Source organism: Phaenicophaeus curvirostris, chromosome 9, assembly GCF_032191515.1.
Source record: "Phaenicophaeus curvirostris isolate KB17595 chromosome 9, BPBGC_Pcur_1.0, whole genome shotgun sequence".
NCBI classification, from domain to species: domain Eukaryota; kingdom Metazoa; phylum Chordata; class Aves; order Cuculiformes; family Cuculidae; genus Phaenicophaeus; species Phaenicophaeus curvirostris.
Genome location: NC_091400.1, coordinates 32,777,704 through 32,795,194, shown reverse-complemented (window position 1 = coordinate 32,795,194; position 17,491 = coordinate 32,777,704). Strand labels below are relative to the sequence as shown.

Genomic DNA, 17,491 nt, shown 5'->3' with positions numbered 1-17,491 from the left:
TTTGCTTTTTCCTTTCCCCCTTCTGCCTTTTATTCTCGTTCTTTTTGCTTCTTTCCTTTCCTCCTTTTTTTTGCTTTTCCCCCTTTTCTTTTCCCTTTCTCCTCTTTTTCTTTTCCTTTCCCCCTTTCTTTGTTTTTTTCCCCTTCCCCCCTTCCCCCTTCCCCCCTTTTTCCCTTCCCCCCCTTTTCCCCTTCTCCTCTTTTCCCCTTCTCCTCTATTCCCCTTCCCCCCTTTTTCCTTTCCCCCATTTTCCCTTCCCCCCTTTTTTCTTCCCCCCTTTTTCCCTTTCCCCTTTTCCCTTCCCCCTTTTCCCTTTCCCCCTTTTCCCTTCCCCCCTTTTTCCCTTCCCCCCTTTTTCCCTTCCCCCCTTTTTCCCTTCCCCCCTTTTTCCCTTCCCCCCTTTTTCCCTTCCCCCCTTTTCCCCTTCCCCCCCTTTTCCCCTTCTCCCCTTTTCCCCTTTTCCCCTTTTCTTTTCCCTTTTTTCCTGTTTTTCTTTCCCTTTCCCCTCCTTTATGCTTTTTCCTTCTTCCCCCTTTTCCCTTCTTCCCCCTTTTCCCTTCTTCCCCCTTTTCCCTTCTTCCTCCTTTTTCTCTCCCCCCCACTTTTTCATTTTCCCCCTTTATTAATTTTTTTCCTCTCTTTTTCTTTTTTTACCCCTCTTTTTTCTTCTCTTCCTTCCCCCTTCTCCCACCCTTTTTATTCTCTGCTTTTTCTTGCACCATTTCCTTTGCTGCCTAGGGGCTGCTCCTTGAGGACTGACCCCACAGCTGGAAACTTCAGAAAAAAAAAACCTCTATCACTTCTCAGCCAGTCCTCCACCACTGCTGGTGGAGCCCAGAGCGACGCGGACATCCACAAAGCTCAGCAATTGCCATTTAAGACAGCGTGGATGAAAACACATAAATGCAGCGCTGCTGCTTGGTGATGGGGTTTATTTTTGGTCGAGCGTACCTAAACATCACAAAGCAGAATCCCTAAGCTTTACAGCAGCGTAATTAAGCAATACCAGAGCATTTGGCTTTTGTTATAAGACCCAGGAACATGCAAAGACACCCTGCACGCAGCACCAAGCAAGCGCGACAGTGAACGGGCTGGTTGCCCTGGCTGTGTTTTCTGCCTACGCGGGCATTTATCCCCGTCCCACTGCCACGACAGTAGGTCTCACACAGCGCTCATGGACTGCGAACGCCATTCGTGCCTACGAGATGAAATAAGCCCTTTCAAACTCACAGTGCTGCACTTGTGTCCCACAAAGGGCTATTTTCCTCAGGGAAAAAAAAGAAAGTCTCATTCAGAGGGGCAGACAACTGTCACAGAGTCGGTTGTTGCATCCTGGCCCAGAGCAGAGGCAGACAGCATTGAAAGTCAGCATCTGCTATCAGAGAAGATGAAGTACAACAACATTAATTCTTAAATTATCTAGCAAAGAGACCACAGAAAACCTCCGAGCTATGCATGTAAACATTATAAGCAGGCAGTTGCACATCATATTATTTGGTATGTACAATATACCAGTAGTTGCTGCCAAACCCTCTTTTATAAAGCCTAGAAAATATTCCTGCACAATTCTATTATAAAAAGTGCCATTGCTTTTCCACACAGTGATAAACTCTGCTTCTAGGAAACAAATAATCCAGATGAGGTTCCTGCTAGTGACAGAACAGCTCATCGCCGCTCAGGTTTCTGACAGTGATACATAATACAACGTCCTAGAGCATTCATCTTCTAAAATATCAACAACTCAATGTTCAGACAAATGTGCAAATATCCCTGGCACACCCCAGTGGCGAGCAGGCTGGAAATTGCATTGCATATCGTGTAAGGGCTGGGAATTAGAGACTACCACACGATCTTCATGTCTCGTGGGTGTCATTCACACCCAAATGCGTTCCTGTGACTTACACGTTTTTCTTGTTTGTGTATTTAACTCAATTTATAGGTTTTGTTTGGTTTTGCTAATGCCTTACCTTGTCATTTGTGCTGTGATTTCTACAAAAAAAAAATTTCAGGGCACGACTGGCTGGATGGAGAAGCTGATTAATGGAAGGGTCCACTTTCCTGTAACTGAGCCAATACGTCAAAACAGGTTTCTGTTACAAAACCATACAAAAATAATTGAATAGTGCTTTGCTTTGTCTGGACAATGAAATGGGATGATTTCTGGACCAAATTAATATAGTTTAGCAGCAAATGGTGGTTTAAAGTAAAGCCTTATGGATTGCCTGCAGTGCTGAGGGTCCTTCTCGGTTACACTCTCTCTGCCTCAGCCCAATCATAGAATCATAGAATAACCAGGTTGGAAGAGACCCACTGGATCATCAAGTCCAACCATTCCTATCAAACACTAAACCATGTCCCTCAGCACCTCATCCACCCGTCCCTTAAACACCTCCAGGGAAGGTGACTCAACCCCCTCCCTGGGCAGCCTCTGCCAGTGCCCAATGACCCTTTCTGGGAAGAATTTTTTCCTAATGTCCAGCCTAAATCTCCCCTGGTGGAGCTTGAGGCCATTCCCTCTTGTCCTGTCCCCTGTCACTTGGGAGAAGAGGCCAGCTCCCTCCTCTCCACAACCTCCTTTCAGGGAGTTGTAGAGAGCAATGAGGTCTCCCCTCAGCCTCCTCTTCTCCAGGCTAAACACCCCCAGCTCTCTCAGCTGCTCCTCGTAAGACCTGCTCTCCAGCCCCCTCATCAGCTTTGTTGCTCTTCTCTGGACTCGCTCCAGAGCCTCAACATCCTTCTTGTGGTGAGGGGCCCACAGATCATCTTCAAAAGCTGTGGTCTGCAGAGCGTTTGGCCCAGGCCTTTAGGAGATCCACAGACAAGGGAAGTGAACTCGCAGGTAGCCCTGCGCTAGGGAGTGTCAGAAAGACCCTAAGCTTTTCAGAGCTGTCAGGAGCATTTTTGCTGCTTACTTCAAGCCCAAGCGTGGATGATAAAGCTGGAGGCTAATGGCACATTTCCCCACTCTAGGTGGATGCTCAAGGCCCTCACATGCTGCTCTGAGAGCTGTTCCCTGGACAAAGGTCCTTCCTCGCAGAGCTGAGTCCAACATGCTATATGATTAAAGCCCCTACTGCCTATATTGCCTTGTATTATTTTTCCAAAAGACAAAATGCACCTTATTCACCCTTCCAGACCTGCATCTTTTGTTTGCATCTCTTACCCTTTGCTCAGGCCCGGGATCGGTGACTCAGTATGACAATGTTTGGCCTCAAACAATCCTGCCCATAATAAAAACAACAGTGAAACCAGCCAGACCCAAACCCCTGCTCTCCGGTAGTCCCTTTCCCTGGTTTAATTCCGGAATCATTGGATAGGCAAGCAATTTTTGCCCATAGTTCCAGGTAACTGTGACTTCTGCGAGGAATTTGGAGCCTTCCTTTGGAAAAAATCATTCCAGTTTGCAAGTCAAAAGGCCAATAGCACATATTACATCGCTGGCTGGGCTCCAGGATGATAATCTTGTCAAGGCACAATAAGCAAATGAATAAAAGGTGTGGGTGTGCAAAAATGAAAGTAAGTCCCTGCTGATTTGTATGATTAAATGTGGACCAAAGGGTGGCTGATCTCTGATTACCACCCAAGTAATAGGTCAGGAACCAGGGCAGACAGTTCAGAAGAAGGTTCCCAGAAAATGTGGGCACCTTGGCTGTCTTCAAATTCAAAGTCAGTGGAGAGAAGTTTTGGATTCACCACTGAAACATCAAAAACTACAGATGTTTTTCTAAGTGCTTGCTTACATTCTGCTTTCCATAACAAAGACCAATAAAGAACTTTAGCTGTGCTCTCAGCTGAACATACAGAAGGTTTTGCTCATATTGTCCTTGGAATTTGAAGAGATTTGAGCAAGCCAAAGGAAAAAAATAATCTGAAGAACACTGTTAGCTGTTGAATTTGTGTTGCAAAACACAAAAAGTCCTCCTGGGCGACATACTGAAAGTGTAAGGTTCATAAGCTGCTTAAATGAGGCGTCAGCGGAAGACTTTCAAGAGCCTGAAACAGATTTGCAATACATATGAGGAGACACACACGGTGTATTTTTTGCAGTTTCTAGGTAAGGCAGCGAGAGGGATTACCTGCAGGAAAGCCCATCATGGGGAGAAGGAAATACTACTTATTGTATTACAAGTATTAATTTCTAAAAAATCAACACCTGGGTACTACCGCATCACAGAAGACCTGCTTTTAACACTTGCAAGTGTAAGGTGATGGGTTAACTGAAAGCTGCCTCCAGAAATCAATGAAGCAAGGAAGGAGTCCAGATTGAGCTGGTGGGAAGGATCCTGAACCGATAAATACTGCCCTGTTTCAGGGGAGCCTGGCACAGCTGCAGCTCCAGGAACCAAAGGAGCTGGAAAACCACTGCTATCCCAGTGCCACGTGCACAGGGGAGATTTTTCTTTGATTTTACTCTCCAGGAGCTTTCTGAATCCTGAAAATAGGTTGTAATACCTGAAAAACATATACCTTCCAGCAGAGCAGGCATGAGCCAGTGACAAATACTCTTTGAAAACTCAGCCCTGACATGTTGCTTATGTTTAAATCATTCACTGCAAAGCTGAGCACAAGCAAGAGTGATATATGCAGGGCAGAGGTGGGAGTCAGGGATTTCCCTTTCCTACAAGGACTAGATACTGCTCCTTGCATACGTGAGGCCAATAATTTTCTGCAATGCACACTGGGAAAGGGGATGCAGCTCTCCAGAGAAACATCGGTCATTCAGCCCCTCAGCATCACAGGGAGTGGAGGCTGAGATGTGAGGCTGCTCTGGAAGCTGCCGTGCTAGAGAGCAGACAGAGAATCATAGAATAGTTTGGGTTGGAAGGGACTAGATGATTCAAAGATCATCTGGTTCCAAACCCCCTGCCATGGGCAGGGACACCTCCCACCAGACCAGGCTGCTCAAAGCCCCATCCAACCTGGCCTTCAACACCTCCAGGGATGTGGCAGCCACAGCTTCCCTGGGCAACCTGGGCCAGGGCTTCACTGGTCTCATGGTGAAGAAATTCCTCCTCATGTCTAGTCTAAATCTTCCCCTCTTCAATTTATAGCCATTAAGGGTTTCTGGAGCTCTGGATGAGAGTCTGGGTGCCAGCTTCCCACTGAAGCCTTATTAAAACGTCCCAGCTCAGGTCTGGCTTTCACAAACACCTCTCTCTTTGCATTATTCAACCGCGACCCTGCAAGCACTAACAGGATGCATTGCTGTAATTTCAGTAAATTAATTCATACCAAATCTACTAAATATCACTGGTCAAGTCATATTCTATAGGGCTGTTGCCATTACGTGCAATGTATTAAAAATGCAGATAAGCCTTCAAATAGTTGCAGAGGGCAAGACCACCTTGCTAAAATTATATAGAATATACTTCTTACCTTTCTCCTTTCTTGCTGTAAGAGCTTGTGTGAAGCCAGGGAGAGTCCTGGAAACGCAAGGGTTGCAGGATTGGTAAAGACAGCAAAGTAGTTAGCCTTGCATTTCAGCCTGTAAATCCCGATACGCAGCATGTCCATTTCAGAAATTATTTCGAAAGAAATGGGGGGCAGCGGGGGAAGTTTCAAGTGCCATTTTGCTGTGTTTCATTTGGTGTCAAATTGGTTGTTTAGTTTTTGCCTGCATGAGACTCCACCTCCTTTTGAAGTCCCCTTAAACCCCGTAGAGAATTTATCCCAGTACAGCTCCTGCCTCGCGCTGAACACTTACACAGGCAAAGAAAACCAAAGATCTTCAGTCTCACTGCCGAGAATTCAGATACCTGGTGCCTTGGAAAACTGCTGCCCCAAAAAAAGGATTTCCACTTGGACTGCGGTGTTTTCTAGCTTGATACTTCCATTTCTATTTTCTTGGCCTTAAAAATAATCTGAAAGAAGACATCGCCTATCACTGACCTGGAAAACACCTTGCTCCTCTATCCTTTTTTTTCTTCCTTTTTTTTCTTTCATTTTTTTAAGGAAAAATAAACTCAAGAGGGTGAGTTGTCCTTTAGGTTTTTGCTCTTCAAGCATAGGTTAAAATGCCTGGCAAGGAGGAGGCCCTCGGTATCACTCATCTCCTCCTGGAACTGCATTGCGTCACTTGGAAAACAGGACGAGAGGACATGAGACATCTTATCCCGATGTCTTTATAACAGCATTTAGTCGTATGCATGGGGATTCATAGCACCCACATCTACTGTAAGAAAATGAGCAGATGCCAGATGATTTTATTTTATGCTTAGCCAAAGAAAAAACCATGAGCACATTTTCCATTTTAAATGCTAGCAATATTTCACAGGCTGACTCCCTTGAGGAGAGCGACAATTGGACAGCAGTAACCCAGTTTACCCAGCCGGGGTGGCAGATTGCTTTGTGGGCTATCACCTATTCCTTCATCGTTATCGCATCCATCGTTGGCAACGTCACCATTATCTGGATTATTCTTGCGCACAGGAGAATGAGGACTGCTACCAATTATTTTATCGTTAATTTGGCTCTTTCGGATTTGCTGATGTCCGCTTTCAATACCATCTTCAATTTTATCTATGCCAGCCACAACGTCTGGTATTTTGGCAAGGAATTCTGCAGGTTTCAGAACTGGTTCCCGATCACCGCAATGTTTGTGAGCATTTACTCCATGACAGCTGTGGCTGCAGAGAGGTAAGGGGCGAAGGGAGAAGACGAGGTCTGAGAAACCCACTGTAAGTTATAAAAAATTATTGCAATACTCTGTGCGATTGGCCCTCACCTACTGTGAGGTAGCTGATAAGGTGCCTTATCGGCAAAGTGGGAGGAGTGCCAGACGAAGAAATTATGGGTTAGGTGCTAGTTGTGGCATGAAAGGAAGACTCTTTTTTCTTATCTTTGATAGGAATGGTTGGACTCCATGATCCGATGGGTCTCTTCCAACCTGGTGATTCTATGATTCTGTGATTATCCCTGGCCTGAATCACACCCGGGTCTGTAACAAGAGGAAGTGGCTGATATTTTTTATTGTTCCCACATTATTGATCATAAATTGTTTCCCAGTCATCCTGCAAACTCAGTTTTTAAAAAACCATGAGAAGGACCCATCATTTGGAAAGAGCTGGAAAGATACGAATATGCTGTGGGATGCTGAACGTATCAGCATTCACAATCCCACTTGTGAGCCCAGCTAACCACCAGAAATAGTGGGAAGCAGACCAGAAATGTCAGTGTGCTCCAATAGTTCCCAAGAATGACTTATTCAAGGGGGAGGAAAGTAATTACAGTGATTTTGTTTGACTTCTGAGATAATTTGGTATTTTCAGAACAGTCTCTTACGTCTGCCAAGTCTCTTTTACTTGAGCTTAAATTTGTGGAGTCAAACGCGGAGCTCATTCTTAAGTACAGCGATGCTGTTTCTCTTTTTACTGGAAGCAGCCAAAAGTCCGCGGGAATATCCTCTCTTCAAGGCAATGGCATGTGAAAAAGGCAGAGGAGCCTAAACTCCCTTCTAGGCTCTCTGCCCTCTTCCTATCACCTTCCTGCCTTCCCCATTTCTTCCACTCTCTGCCTGGTGCTGGGAACATGTGTGTCTTCTCCATCATACGATGCCCCTGCCACAAACCCAACGTCCTTCCCCTGGGCAGTAGGACCTTGCATGCTGAAATGCCTGGCAGCTCTTTATCAAGCCCTCCCATCGACATTGCAGTTCCCTTCAGGTTTCCTTATCGAGCGCATGTATCCCTGAAGGGCCCTTCCAGCCACCTTGGGAGCAGAGCCAGCGTCCCTTTGGAGCCACCTGAAAAGTGTTGCTCTGTGAGTCAGCAGGGTGGCTTTCGTAACTCCCACCTCTGCTCGCAGCTCCATTCACCCCGGCACACCCAGGGACGAAAGCGATAGACAAATCATATCGGGTAAACAAAGCAGCAGGAGAAATAAGGCTTTGCTCCATGTGTATGTAATGCATGCGTAGCTGGGAACACGGCACAGTGCAGAACAGTGGCCCCTGAGATCACTGGAAGGATTCCTAATAAGCTCGGAGATGAGCAATGTGTTTCTCAGCCTGCAGTTGTCCAGATGAAAGTAAATTCCTATTTAAAAGCAACAGTAGCTCAGTTTTAGAGTCAAATACTCTTTTGTGCTGTTCTTGGCTTTAAATCAAGGGTTGTTAGTAACAAACTGTTTTATACATGTGATCTGCCAAAGAATGCTTCTTTTTTAAATAAATCCACTTCAGCCTGCTCTCATGTCTCCCTACTCTTGTTCCTTGGAGACCTTTGGTGAAAGCACCTATACAGCCAAAATCCCTTACGTCACATGACACAGATCAGAAAGAAAACTTGGCATCTCCCTGCAAACCATATTTAGCTATTCTCTGCTTAACCTTAAAATAGATCCTGACACCGTCTCCTGGAAACTTGTGGCTTCCATTTATTGTTATGAGAATTTGCTTCGACTTGGGCTCCGTTGTTTAACTTCGATAAAACAATGTCTTCTGAAGTGGTTTATTGTAAGGAAGGAGGCTAAGAAGCAACAGTTGTATAAATCATGGAAAAGCCCTGGCAATATTGCCCGTTGTTAGGTTTAGGACCATTCTCTTTCCCCTTTTCAGGCTGTTCTGCGTACCAGAGCAGCTCTTCCCACTGCCCGCTTTCCACGGTGCTCCAGGCAGATACGTAGTATATCAGCTCAAGTTTCACACCCTGATTAGCAAAGTCTCCTAGGCTCACTTTGGAAAGTGTGCAAGAGCGTCTGAAATTCAGCTTGTTTCATCTGCACGAGACAACGACCGGAGGAAGTGTGCCGGGAGCATACTCTCAGCATCCTGAGACATCACAGGGCGTGGGGCACAGAGAGAGGGCACGGGGAGCAGGAACAGGGTGGGCAAAGGCAGCTCTGCCACACAGTGAGAGCAGACAGGAGATCTCAGCAGATTCCCCAAAGCTCCCAACTTGCAGGAGCTCGCCTAAAAGCGCAGCTCACTTCAGGGTGCACCGCTGGCTGACGGGGAAAGCCTCCACCCAGCAGCCCTGTAATACCTTCAGAGTTACCTTCTGCAACACAGGCTGCTGCGGCAGCACAGCGGGTGGCATCATTTATACCCAGGACCTGCTGTTCACCAATATCCTGGAAAATATTTGTCCCTTGGTTTCTCCCTCTTGGGATTCGAGCACCGTATAATGCTGCCTACAACAAGCTAAAGAAAAGCAAAGTGACATGAAAATTTTATAGCTAAATAAGGCTCTGCCACTGTGCAGCTCTGTCTTGCTTACAGCACTGTCTGTCTGTCTGTCTGTCTGTGCAGCCACCCTGTCCTGCAGCAGCCAGTCAGAGCTCCGTCCCAGCAGCCTGGTCACGAGACAGCACAGAGATTGTCAGATTTTTCACTATGAAAACCAGGAGGCGATTGACATTTTCCACTCTATTTTGCTTTTGCAGCAAGCATGACAAAGAGTATGGGGAGCATGACGAGAAATGCATAATTGATTATGTACTCATTACGATATCATGCATTTCTACACAGGGAACTTAAAACCAGCAAGCGCCTGGGCTTGCATGTAATCCAATAGTCAGATGTGGCATGAGGGCTCCGAGCAGGTGTGGAGCGAAAGGGTCAGCTTTTCCCTTCCACTGCAGGCACGAGGGCTTAGAGGCAGATGGCGCAAAACTTTTCCACAGCTAAAAAACAGGGGAAAAAAAATCCAGGGTAAAAGACACTCAAGACCTCAATCTGCTCTTGTGGTAATACAGGGTGTCAGAGGAGACTGATATAATTAGGGGGAAGAGGGTGTTAGGGCTTTTTGTTTTATAGCAAAGGAAGCAGAAAAGGGCATGGTATTAAACAGCTCATAAGCCCAAACTGATGCGGATGGTTCACAGCACAGAATTTGAGACCAAATTTTGAGAATTTGAGGTGCTGAGGGACATGGTTTAGTGTTTGATAGGATTGGTTGGACTCGATGATCCAGTGGGTCTCTTCCAACCTGGTGATTCTATGATTCTATGATTCAAACACACAAAGCATTTGAATAATGATTTTTTTTAAAAACATAACATTCAAAATAAGGGAAATACTTGCAAAGGACCACATGCAGAAGACATAGATGACTGCTTCCTCCTCACATCAGAAGCATCCATCCACATGGATAAATACTGCCTTAAGTATTTATCATCCTCAGTCATGCAATCATCCTCTTCAGAAAGGATTTAGCTCCTTCCAATTATTTATAGCCTGGAACCTATGAAAATGCCTCTATAAAGAAAGCCCACCACACTGTCTGGTGAGTTTTTACACTCATTATATTTGTTGTGTAGTTTACTTGCACAGCTGTAAAAGCATTACCTATTTTCTTGCAGGTACGTGGCGATAATTCATCCCTTCAAGCCCAGGCTTTCTGCTGGAAGCACCAGAGTCATCATAGGGATAATCTGGCTGGTGGCGTTTGGACTTGCCTTCCCCCAGTGCTTCTACGCCAAGATCATGATGGACAACGGAACAACAAAATGCGTCGTCCTCTGGCCAGATGATGTTGGATCCAAGCACCAGCTCATGTAAGAGAAGCGAAAACCTCTTCATTCATGCAAAAGTTAATTAAGAAATTAATTTCATCTCCAGACCATTGGCTACAGGTAGTACGGGGGGAGAGGACAGGGGGAACCACACAGTAGGGGGATACATCTCTGGGGCAGCTCATCTAAGCTCACTTTAAGCCAGTTGTGGGAAAAACTGCTAGATGATCATGCTGAGGGTGAAGAAGGGTGATGCACCACCCTCTTCTGCTTTGAAAACTGGTTATGAAATCTAGAAACTCTAGATCCGGGGGACAGTGGATTTAAGAGAAACCAGCGCAAAATGTCTCTAAGCAAGCAATAAATCCTGGTTACAAAGATTTTGGATTTTCATCCTTTGTCAAGCAGGAAGAAACCATGTATCTTTAATGCTGAGAAGCCACATAATTAGCTAAAAATTACACTGCGTGTTGAGGAACTGTGGGGGTGAAGTGGAGCAGGTATCAAACATCCTGAGGTTTTATAGACTGACTTATCTGGGCACACATCAACCCTCCCAAAAGCTCCTAACCCTCACAGCAATTTCCTCCTGCTTTAAAGCAAGCTTGTCCAGACAGGTGAAACAAATCATAGCCATCATTTAGGGGATCTGCTGTGATTAATCATTATTCAAAGCACATGATACACAGAGCAGTTGGAGAAATGTACCAAGCAAAACATATTTATACAAAGAAGGACTGCAGAAAATTGATTAGCACAATGGAAACAATTGTTCAAACCAAAACCAAGTGCTAAAGTCCCCTCAACATTCTTTATAGTGAACCCTTTTGCACAGGGACATCTTTCCCTTCTCTCTTCTTCATCTCTGGCAGACAGTGGGATGCCTCCTGCGATTAGTTATTACCAGACTAGCTGGGGTTCCCACTAATATGTGCCAAGTTCCAGTAGCCTTGTGTAAGTTTGGCTGAGATACAGCGTGTTCAGCCACTGGCAGAAAGTTATCCGGAATCACAGAAGAACGAGGGGTAAAATCAGGCTCACACCATATGGGGTGATGTTCCTCCCAGAGCTCCTTGGTTGGTACCCCATGGCACATGCTGGAGAACACAATATGCCAGGCTCCTATAGACTGAGAAGGGGGGATAGTGGATAATCACTTGTATATTAGTCACTGGTGACTATTTAATATTATTTAATACTATTTAATTCAGATGTATTATCTTACGTTTACTTCTCCCACATCCACTGTTTGGGAAGGACTGAAACAACAGTTTACCGGCATGTCGATGAAATCTCTGCAGGCTGGAAATGTTTGTCCTGAACACGGCAAGTAACAGGGCAGCTTCTTTCTGGGATTCCCAGCTGAGGAACAGCAGATCCCAAACATGTTAAATCACTGCTTTCAGCAATTCGCTCTCCCTCAAGAGCCTCAGATTTACAGGTTTCTGTAGCTTTCCTAGAAAGGAAGTTGGAAGCAGCACTCCCCAGAAATCACCTTGAGCGATGGGTCCATTGAGACCAATGCCTGCAGTCCGGATCAGGAAGAAAAAGCCATATCCAGCCATTCATAAAATCATAGAATACTTTGGGTTGGAAGGGACTTCAAAGATCATCTAGTTCCAACCCCCCTGCCATGGGCAGGGACACCTCCCACCAGACCAGGCTGCCCAAGCCCCATCCAACCTGGCCTTCAACACCTCCAGGGATGGGGCAGCCACAGCTTCCCTGGGCAACCTGTGCCAGCACCTCACTGCTCTCATGGTGAAGAAATTCCTTCTCACGTCTAGTCTAAATCTTCCCCTCTAAACCTGCCCCTCTCCCATTTATAGCCATTCCCCATCATCCTATCACCACAAGCCTTTGTGAACAGTCCCTCTCCAGCTTTCTTGTAGTCCCTTCAGGTACTGGAAGATCACTATAAGGTCTCCTTGGAGCCTTCTCTTCCCCAGGCTGAACAACCCCAACTCTTTCAGCCTGTCCTCCTATGGGAGGTGCTCCAGCCCTCAGATCATCCTTGTAGCCTCCTCTAGACCTGTTCCAACAGCTCCATCTCCTTCTCATGTTGGGGATTCCAGAACTGGACACAATTCTCCAGGTGGGGTCTCACAAGAGAGGAACAGAGGGGCAGAATCCCCTCCCTCACCCTGCTGGCCACGCTGCTTTTGATGCAGCCCAGGACACCGTTGGCCTCCTGGGCTGTGAGTGCACGTTGCCGGCTCATGTCGAGCTTCTCATCAACCAGCACCCCCAAGTCCTTCTCCGTAGGGCTGCTCTCAATCACATCGTGTGCTAGTCCACTTACTGAGAAAAAGAAACACTAAGAAGCCCAGAGAAAGAAGGAGAACCAAGTGCCTTTGTTAACTGTGGGTCTTCCAAATCTCTCTCTGTCAATTAAAACAGCTTTCGAGATTTCTAGACTTCAGAACAAAGGAAAGTGCTTTTTGTGGGATTTTTTTTAATATAATTATGATAGAAACGATTCTAAAACACTCTAAACCATGTACTTCTATGACTGTCAGTGCCTGAGAAATCCTGGATATGAAGGGTCTAAATTTGTAGAAGTTTAACCAAGAAAAGAACCTTAACTACAGAGGACTTTTTTCTAGTGACAGATGAACTTTGCAGCAAAGTAGCAAACTACAAGATTAAAAGTTTCCTCTTGCCACTGCTGAAGGTTAGGCTCCCTCTCCTCCTCCTCCCAGGATGGGAACTCTGAAAGGGCTTTGCATTTCTGCTGCTTTCTACGCCTTCAAAAGAGGTATCGCTCTGAGGACAAGTAGGAAAAGTGGAAAACAGGCAACGACATATGTGCCACGTATCACAAACACAGTATTTTTCTACATGCAGCCCCTACTCTGATAAATTGGAACCACCAAGCAAGAGGGAACACCAGCAAGCACCCTGACATCCATTTCGATAGCTCTCTGCAAAGCAGTTGGCCCCAGTCTCTAATGTGCCGAGTAACTCCAGGGCGTTGTCATACTGAGAAGGACCATTTGCACCCAGCCTTTCGTGGTCAGTGCCAGCAACGTGTGCCAGAACTCTCCTGCCTAATCCTAGTTTTCTCACTGTTTAGGTTAATTTGACAGCTGCTGTAACTGAGTGAGCGGGTTGTTCCCTCCCCATAGATGGTGGTTGCTTAAAATAATCAAACTCCAGCATGAAGGAACCAGCAGAAGTTTGCAGGAAGGCTAAGAGCTGAGCTAAAATACAGCTGGAGGAGATGCCAGCGCTTTTGGCTACAGCAGTAACAGCTTGTTGGTGACAAATAATTGTCTGCGCGCACACAAATGAAACCAGCCAGCAACACAAACACAGCAACAACTGCCACTCACTTTCTGTGTGCTATAAGCAGGCACTATTCTTTCCTCGCTACCTGTGGATTCTTCTCTACTGAGTTTGTGCATCCTGTTAGCAGCCAGCTACATGCTATAGTTTACTTTTTTTTCACTGTTGCTGAGTTGAAGTTCTTGGCGCTATTGCATTCATCAAGTTCTTCTGTAGTTCTCTGAACTTTCCTTTTCCATATCCCATTTAAAGGGTTATATATTTACAGCTGCAAGTCTTGGAGGTCTCTCCTGACTGGAGTAGGACAGCAAAGTTCAGGGCAGGTGGCCAGGGACTGTAACCGTCTGATAAAAGGTAAAATGTATTACTCTGTCTTGAAACAGCAGTGAATCCAGTCCAAGAGCTGATCGACACAAGAGACAAGCTTTTGCTGTTCACAGAAGTCCCTGTAAGGATGTTTGCAGGCAAAATTTCTGCTTCTTTATGCTTTCTAGTTGAAGTTAAAGGGAGCGAGACATATGTGTCCAAAAGACAGTTTCTGGAAGAGCCCTTCAAGAGACATACTAACTATGAAAACGTGCTTCTGCTTCTTTTTCAGGTATCACATTGCAGTGATCGTGTTGATTTATGTGCTGCCTTTAATGGTGATGTTTGTTGCATACAGCATTATAGGAATTACTCTGTGGAGCAGTGCGGTTCCAGGCAACCACCTTAACAGAGTCTGCTATGAACACCAAGTTAATGCCAAAAAAAAGGTAATAAGTGAAACTTTAAAATAATTACCCTCAGCATACTAACACTGCTGGCTCCAACTCCAAAACAGAGCTTATGTGCAATACAAAATCTCATTGGATTGGGCACGAAAGGTTGACAAAGTATTTTGGGTGGGGGTTAAAGTGCATCACCCAGCACGTATGGAAAAACGGTGATCTAAATGCACCAACCAGCCTTCAAGGAAAAAAGGTTGACGACGGTGGGCAGTGCACCAGATCCCAGCAGTGCTTCGAGAGTAAAGCAAGTTCAGACAGTCACCCAGTGGCCCAGAAAGAACACATTGGTTTTGTTTTTCTAGTTCGTGAAGACCATGGTGGTAGTTGTGATCATTTTTGCTGTCTGCTGGCTGCCCTATCACATATACTTCATCCTGGGGAGCTTCAAGAAAGACATCTACCGGCAGAAGTATATTCAGCAGGTTTATCTCGCAATCTTTCTGCTTGCCATGAGTTCGACGATGTACAACCCCATCATATACTGCTGTCTTAACCAGAGGTGAGTAACGTGCATGTGTGTGCAGAGAAAACAAAAATCTCAGTCTTAAAAAGCATAAATCTCCAGTGTGAGAACAACTGCGATTTTTCAACTGCGTTCAACAGGCTGGGTAGAGAAGTTAATTTATACTCTGCTAATAGCTTGAGATTAGGCACACTCTGCAAGTGAGCTTTTAACTCAAGGCTTAAGATTTCCTGCCACTGAATAAAACGCGCGCAAGCAAGGATATGATCAGCACAGCCACATCTACACCAGTTTTCACACTCAGATTACCTTATTACCAAGGAAGGAGGGAGAAATCTGTAATCCCCGAAACGCATCCGCTGACCTAATGCTGGGCTAGCTCAACCACCCATTCCTCCTGTTCAAACCCCCCCAGCAGAGCCCTGAGCCCCTCATGCAGGAGGAGCAGCCCACGGGTGACCTGCTGAGGCTACGGTCTGGGCACATCGCCACGAGCGAGCAGCTGGGAGAGCACAACCTCATCGTGCCAAGAGATGTCTCTCTTGCTCTGTGCTGAGAACAGGCAGCTCGGGACGCTGGTGTGCAGGATGCTGAGCACTGGGAGCTGCATTGGCTGCTCTGCGGATCTCCATGCCAAATCCTGCCTGTACATCCCACTGCCAGAACTCCCCCTAATCCACAACTTCCCCTAATCTTCCAAATTTACTTAGAAGATAAGGAAATCTGATCATAAACTCCCGTCGCTCTTTCTTCCATGTTTTTTTATACATTTAGCTCTTCACCTCACAGATTTGATTCCCAGAGAAGTTTTTATTTCCATGGTCACTCAGAGGTAGAACCAAGTCATACATTTGTTCTTTCACTGTGCAACTAAAAAGGTGATTTCACCATTTAATTACTTTTCTTACATTTACAGGTTCCGTTCTGGCTTCAGATTAGCCTTCCGGTGGTGTCCGTGCATAAAAGCAACTGAGAAAGATAAACTCAAACTTACATCCCCGTCTCTTTACCAGTCAACACACAGAAAGTCAAGATCAAGTTTCAATACAGAAACTTAATTGAATGAGAAAGAGAAGACATCATTTACCCCCACTCAGCTAACACTTTGATTTTCTCCTCACGGTTCTGGCTCTATCCCAATACGTCTTTTCAAGGCAATAGATCAGTAGAAGCCTGAGGTAGGTCTTTTTTTTCTGGAGCAACTATTTTCTACGGGACTTTTTTCAGATGCCATCAGCATTGAAAAACAGTCCCCGCTCATAATACTTCTATCCACGTAGGTCCAAGTATCACCCAGCTATGGAGGCTAGTTCATCCCTCCCTTACACCAACAAGTGCAATACAGAACAGAGAAATTTTGCCCATGAGGTCAAAAAAAAAAGCAACAAAGCAGATCTGAGGCAGTGCCGATCAGTAAAATATCAATTAATGCCTTCCAGACAGTGATCTCCTGCTTTCTGTGGAAAGGAGGTGATTGAGCAAAAAGGCTGGAGCACATCTGGCCTAGTCTGGATGGACCCTGAGGACTGTGTGTGCACCCAAGCCCCGTGGCTCAGCAGCCTCAAGGCAGACAAGACTGTGAAGCAAAGCCTGTTTACAACAAAAACAAATACTAAAATATCCAGACTGAAAAGCCTGCCCTGAGCATTTTCCGAATTCTGGGATTTTCTTGCCTACAATTTCACCAGCACCATCTCTCATCAGTTAAAAGCAAGAAACAGTTCTTAAAGACATCATCATTGCATGGATTTCTATAACCTTGTACCAAAATACGATGTCATTTTCCCGTTAAGCTTTACCCAAGTGATTCCTTCAACTTCACAGTTAATGGTCGTGTCTGATCACATAGTTAATGGTGGTGTCTAATTCAGACTCTCTGAAGAGTGAGTTAGCAGCCAAGTGTGGGACACTCACTGGCTCGGTCAGGGCTCATGAATCCAATCTGAATCCATCTCCCTTCCCTCCCCTTGGTCCTAAACACAGTCTGACTCATCACTGCCTTTACCCAGATAGTCCCTCCCTCTTCCCTTTCCAGACTTACCCCATATTTACCATCACTGTTCTTCTCTTCTTAGATATGAAAATAAAGGCTGAAATATGTCATCTTCAAAGCCTGAGGCATTATGTGCAGGCATAGAAAACAGGAGAAGCTGAAATATAAATGTTACATAAAAGTAATGCAGCATTTGATACTGGTATAAGGAGCATCTCACGATTACCCTCACCTTTCATGACAGGCTTGCATATATCACAGAGCCATACCTTAGCATACAAAAAGCTCCTACAATTTGCTAAGATCCAGTTATTTGAAGTATTCCCCTTTGCTCTGCGAAAGCAAAACTACAAAGTGTTGTCAGGCTTAAATTCTGCAGTAAATTCAGAAAAAAAGATTCACGGCTTCAACGGAAAGAGCATTCAGGGACATGACTTCCCCAGGTCTGTATTAATACATAAATCAGCAGATACATCTTCCTTCTCCACTCAATATTCTTTACCTCCCTGGCTGTTGTGAGGAACA

At 45.5% G+C, this 17,491-nt stretch overlaps 1 protein-coding gene and 1 long non-coding RNA gene across 4 annotated transcripts in view; one reads left to right on the top strand and one right to left on the bottom strand.

The window, feature by feature from the left end:
- The window catches only part of TACR2 (tachykinin receptor 2), a 16,735-nt gene extending 589 nt beyond the window's left edge, over nucleotides 1-16,146 (top strand). The window contains exons 2-5 of the mRNA XM_069863398.1: nucleotides 10,300-10,494; nucleotides 14,339-14,495; nucleotides 14,813-15,009; nucleotides 15,890-16,146. Of these exons, the coding sequence (XP_069719499.1) occupies nucleotides 10,300-10,494; nucleotides 14,339-14,495; nucleotides 14,813-15,009; nucleotides 15,890-16,031 (691 nt within the window). The 3' untranslated portion in view covers nucleotides 16,032-16,146. The remainder of the gene's footprint in view (nucleotides 1-10,299; nucleotides 10,495-14,338; nucleotides 14,496-14,812; nucleotides 15,010-15,889) is intronic.
- Nucleotides 624-17,491, bottom strand: LOC138723908 (uncharacterized). Of its 3 annotated transcripts, none has more exons than XR_011337942.1 (4): nucleotides 17,236-17,491; nucleotides 17,015-17,123; nucleotides 5,377-5,423; nucleotides 624-1,375 (listed from the first exon to the last, which is right to left on the bottom strand). It is a non-coding gene; the product is annotated as an uncharacterized lncRNA (long non-coding RNA). The 3 variants fall into 3 exon arrangements; XR_011337943.1 differs by lacking the exons at nucleotides 624-1,375; nucleotides 5,377-5,423 and adding exons at nucleotides 11,525-11,581; nucleotides 11,729-11,814; XR_011337944.1 differs by lacking the exons at nucleotides 624-1,375; nucleotides 5,377-5,423 and adding an exon at nucleotides 15,901-15,942.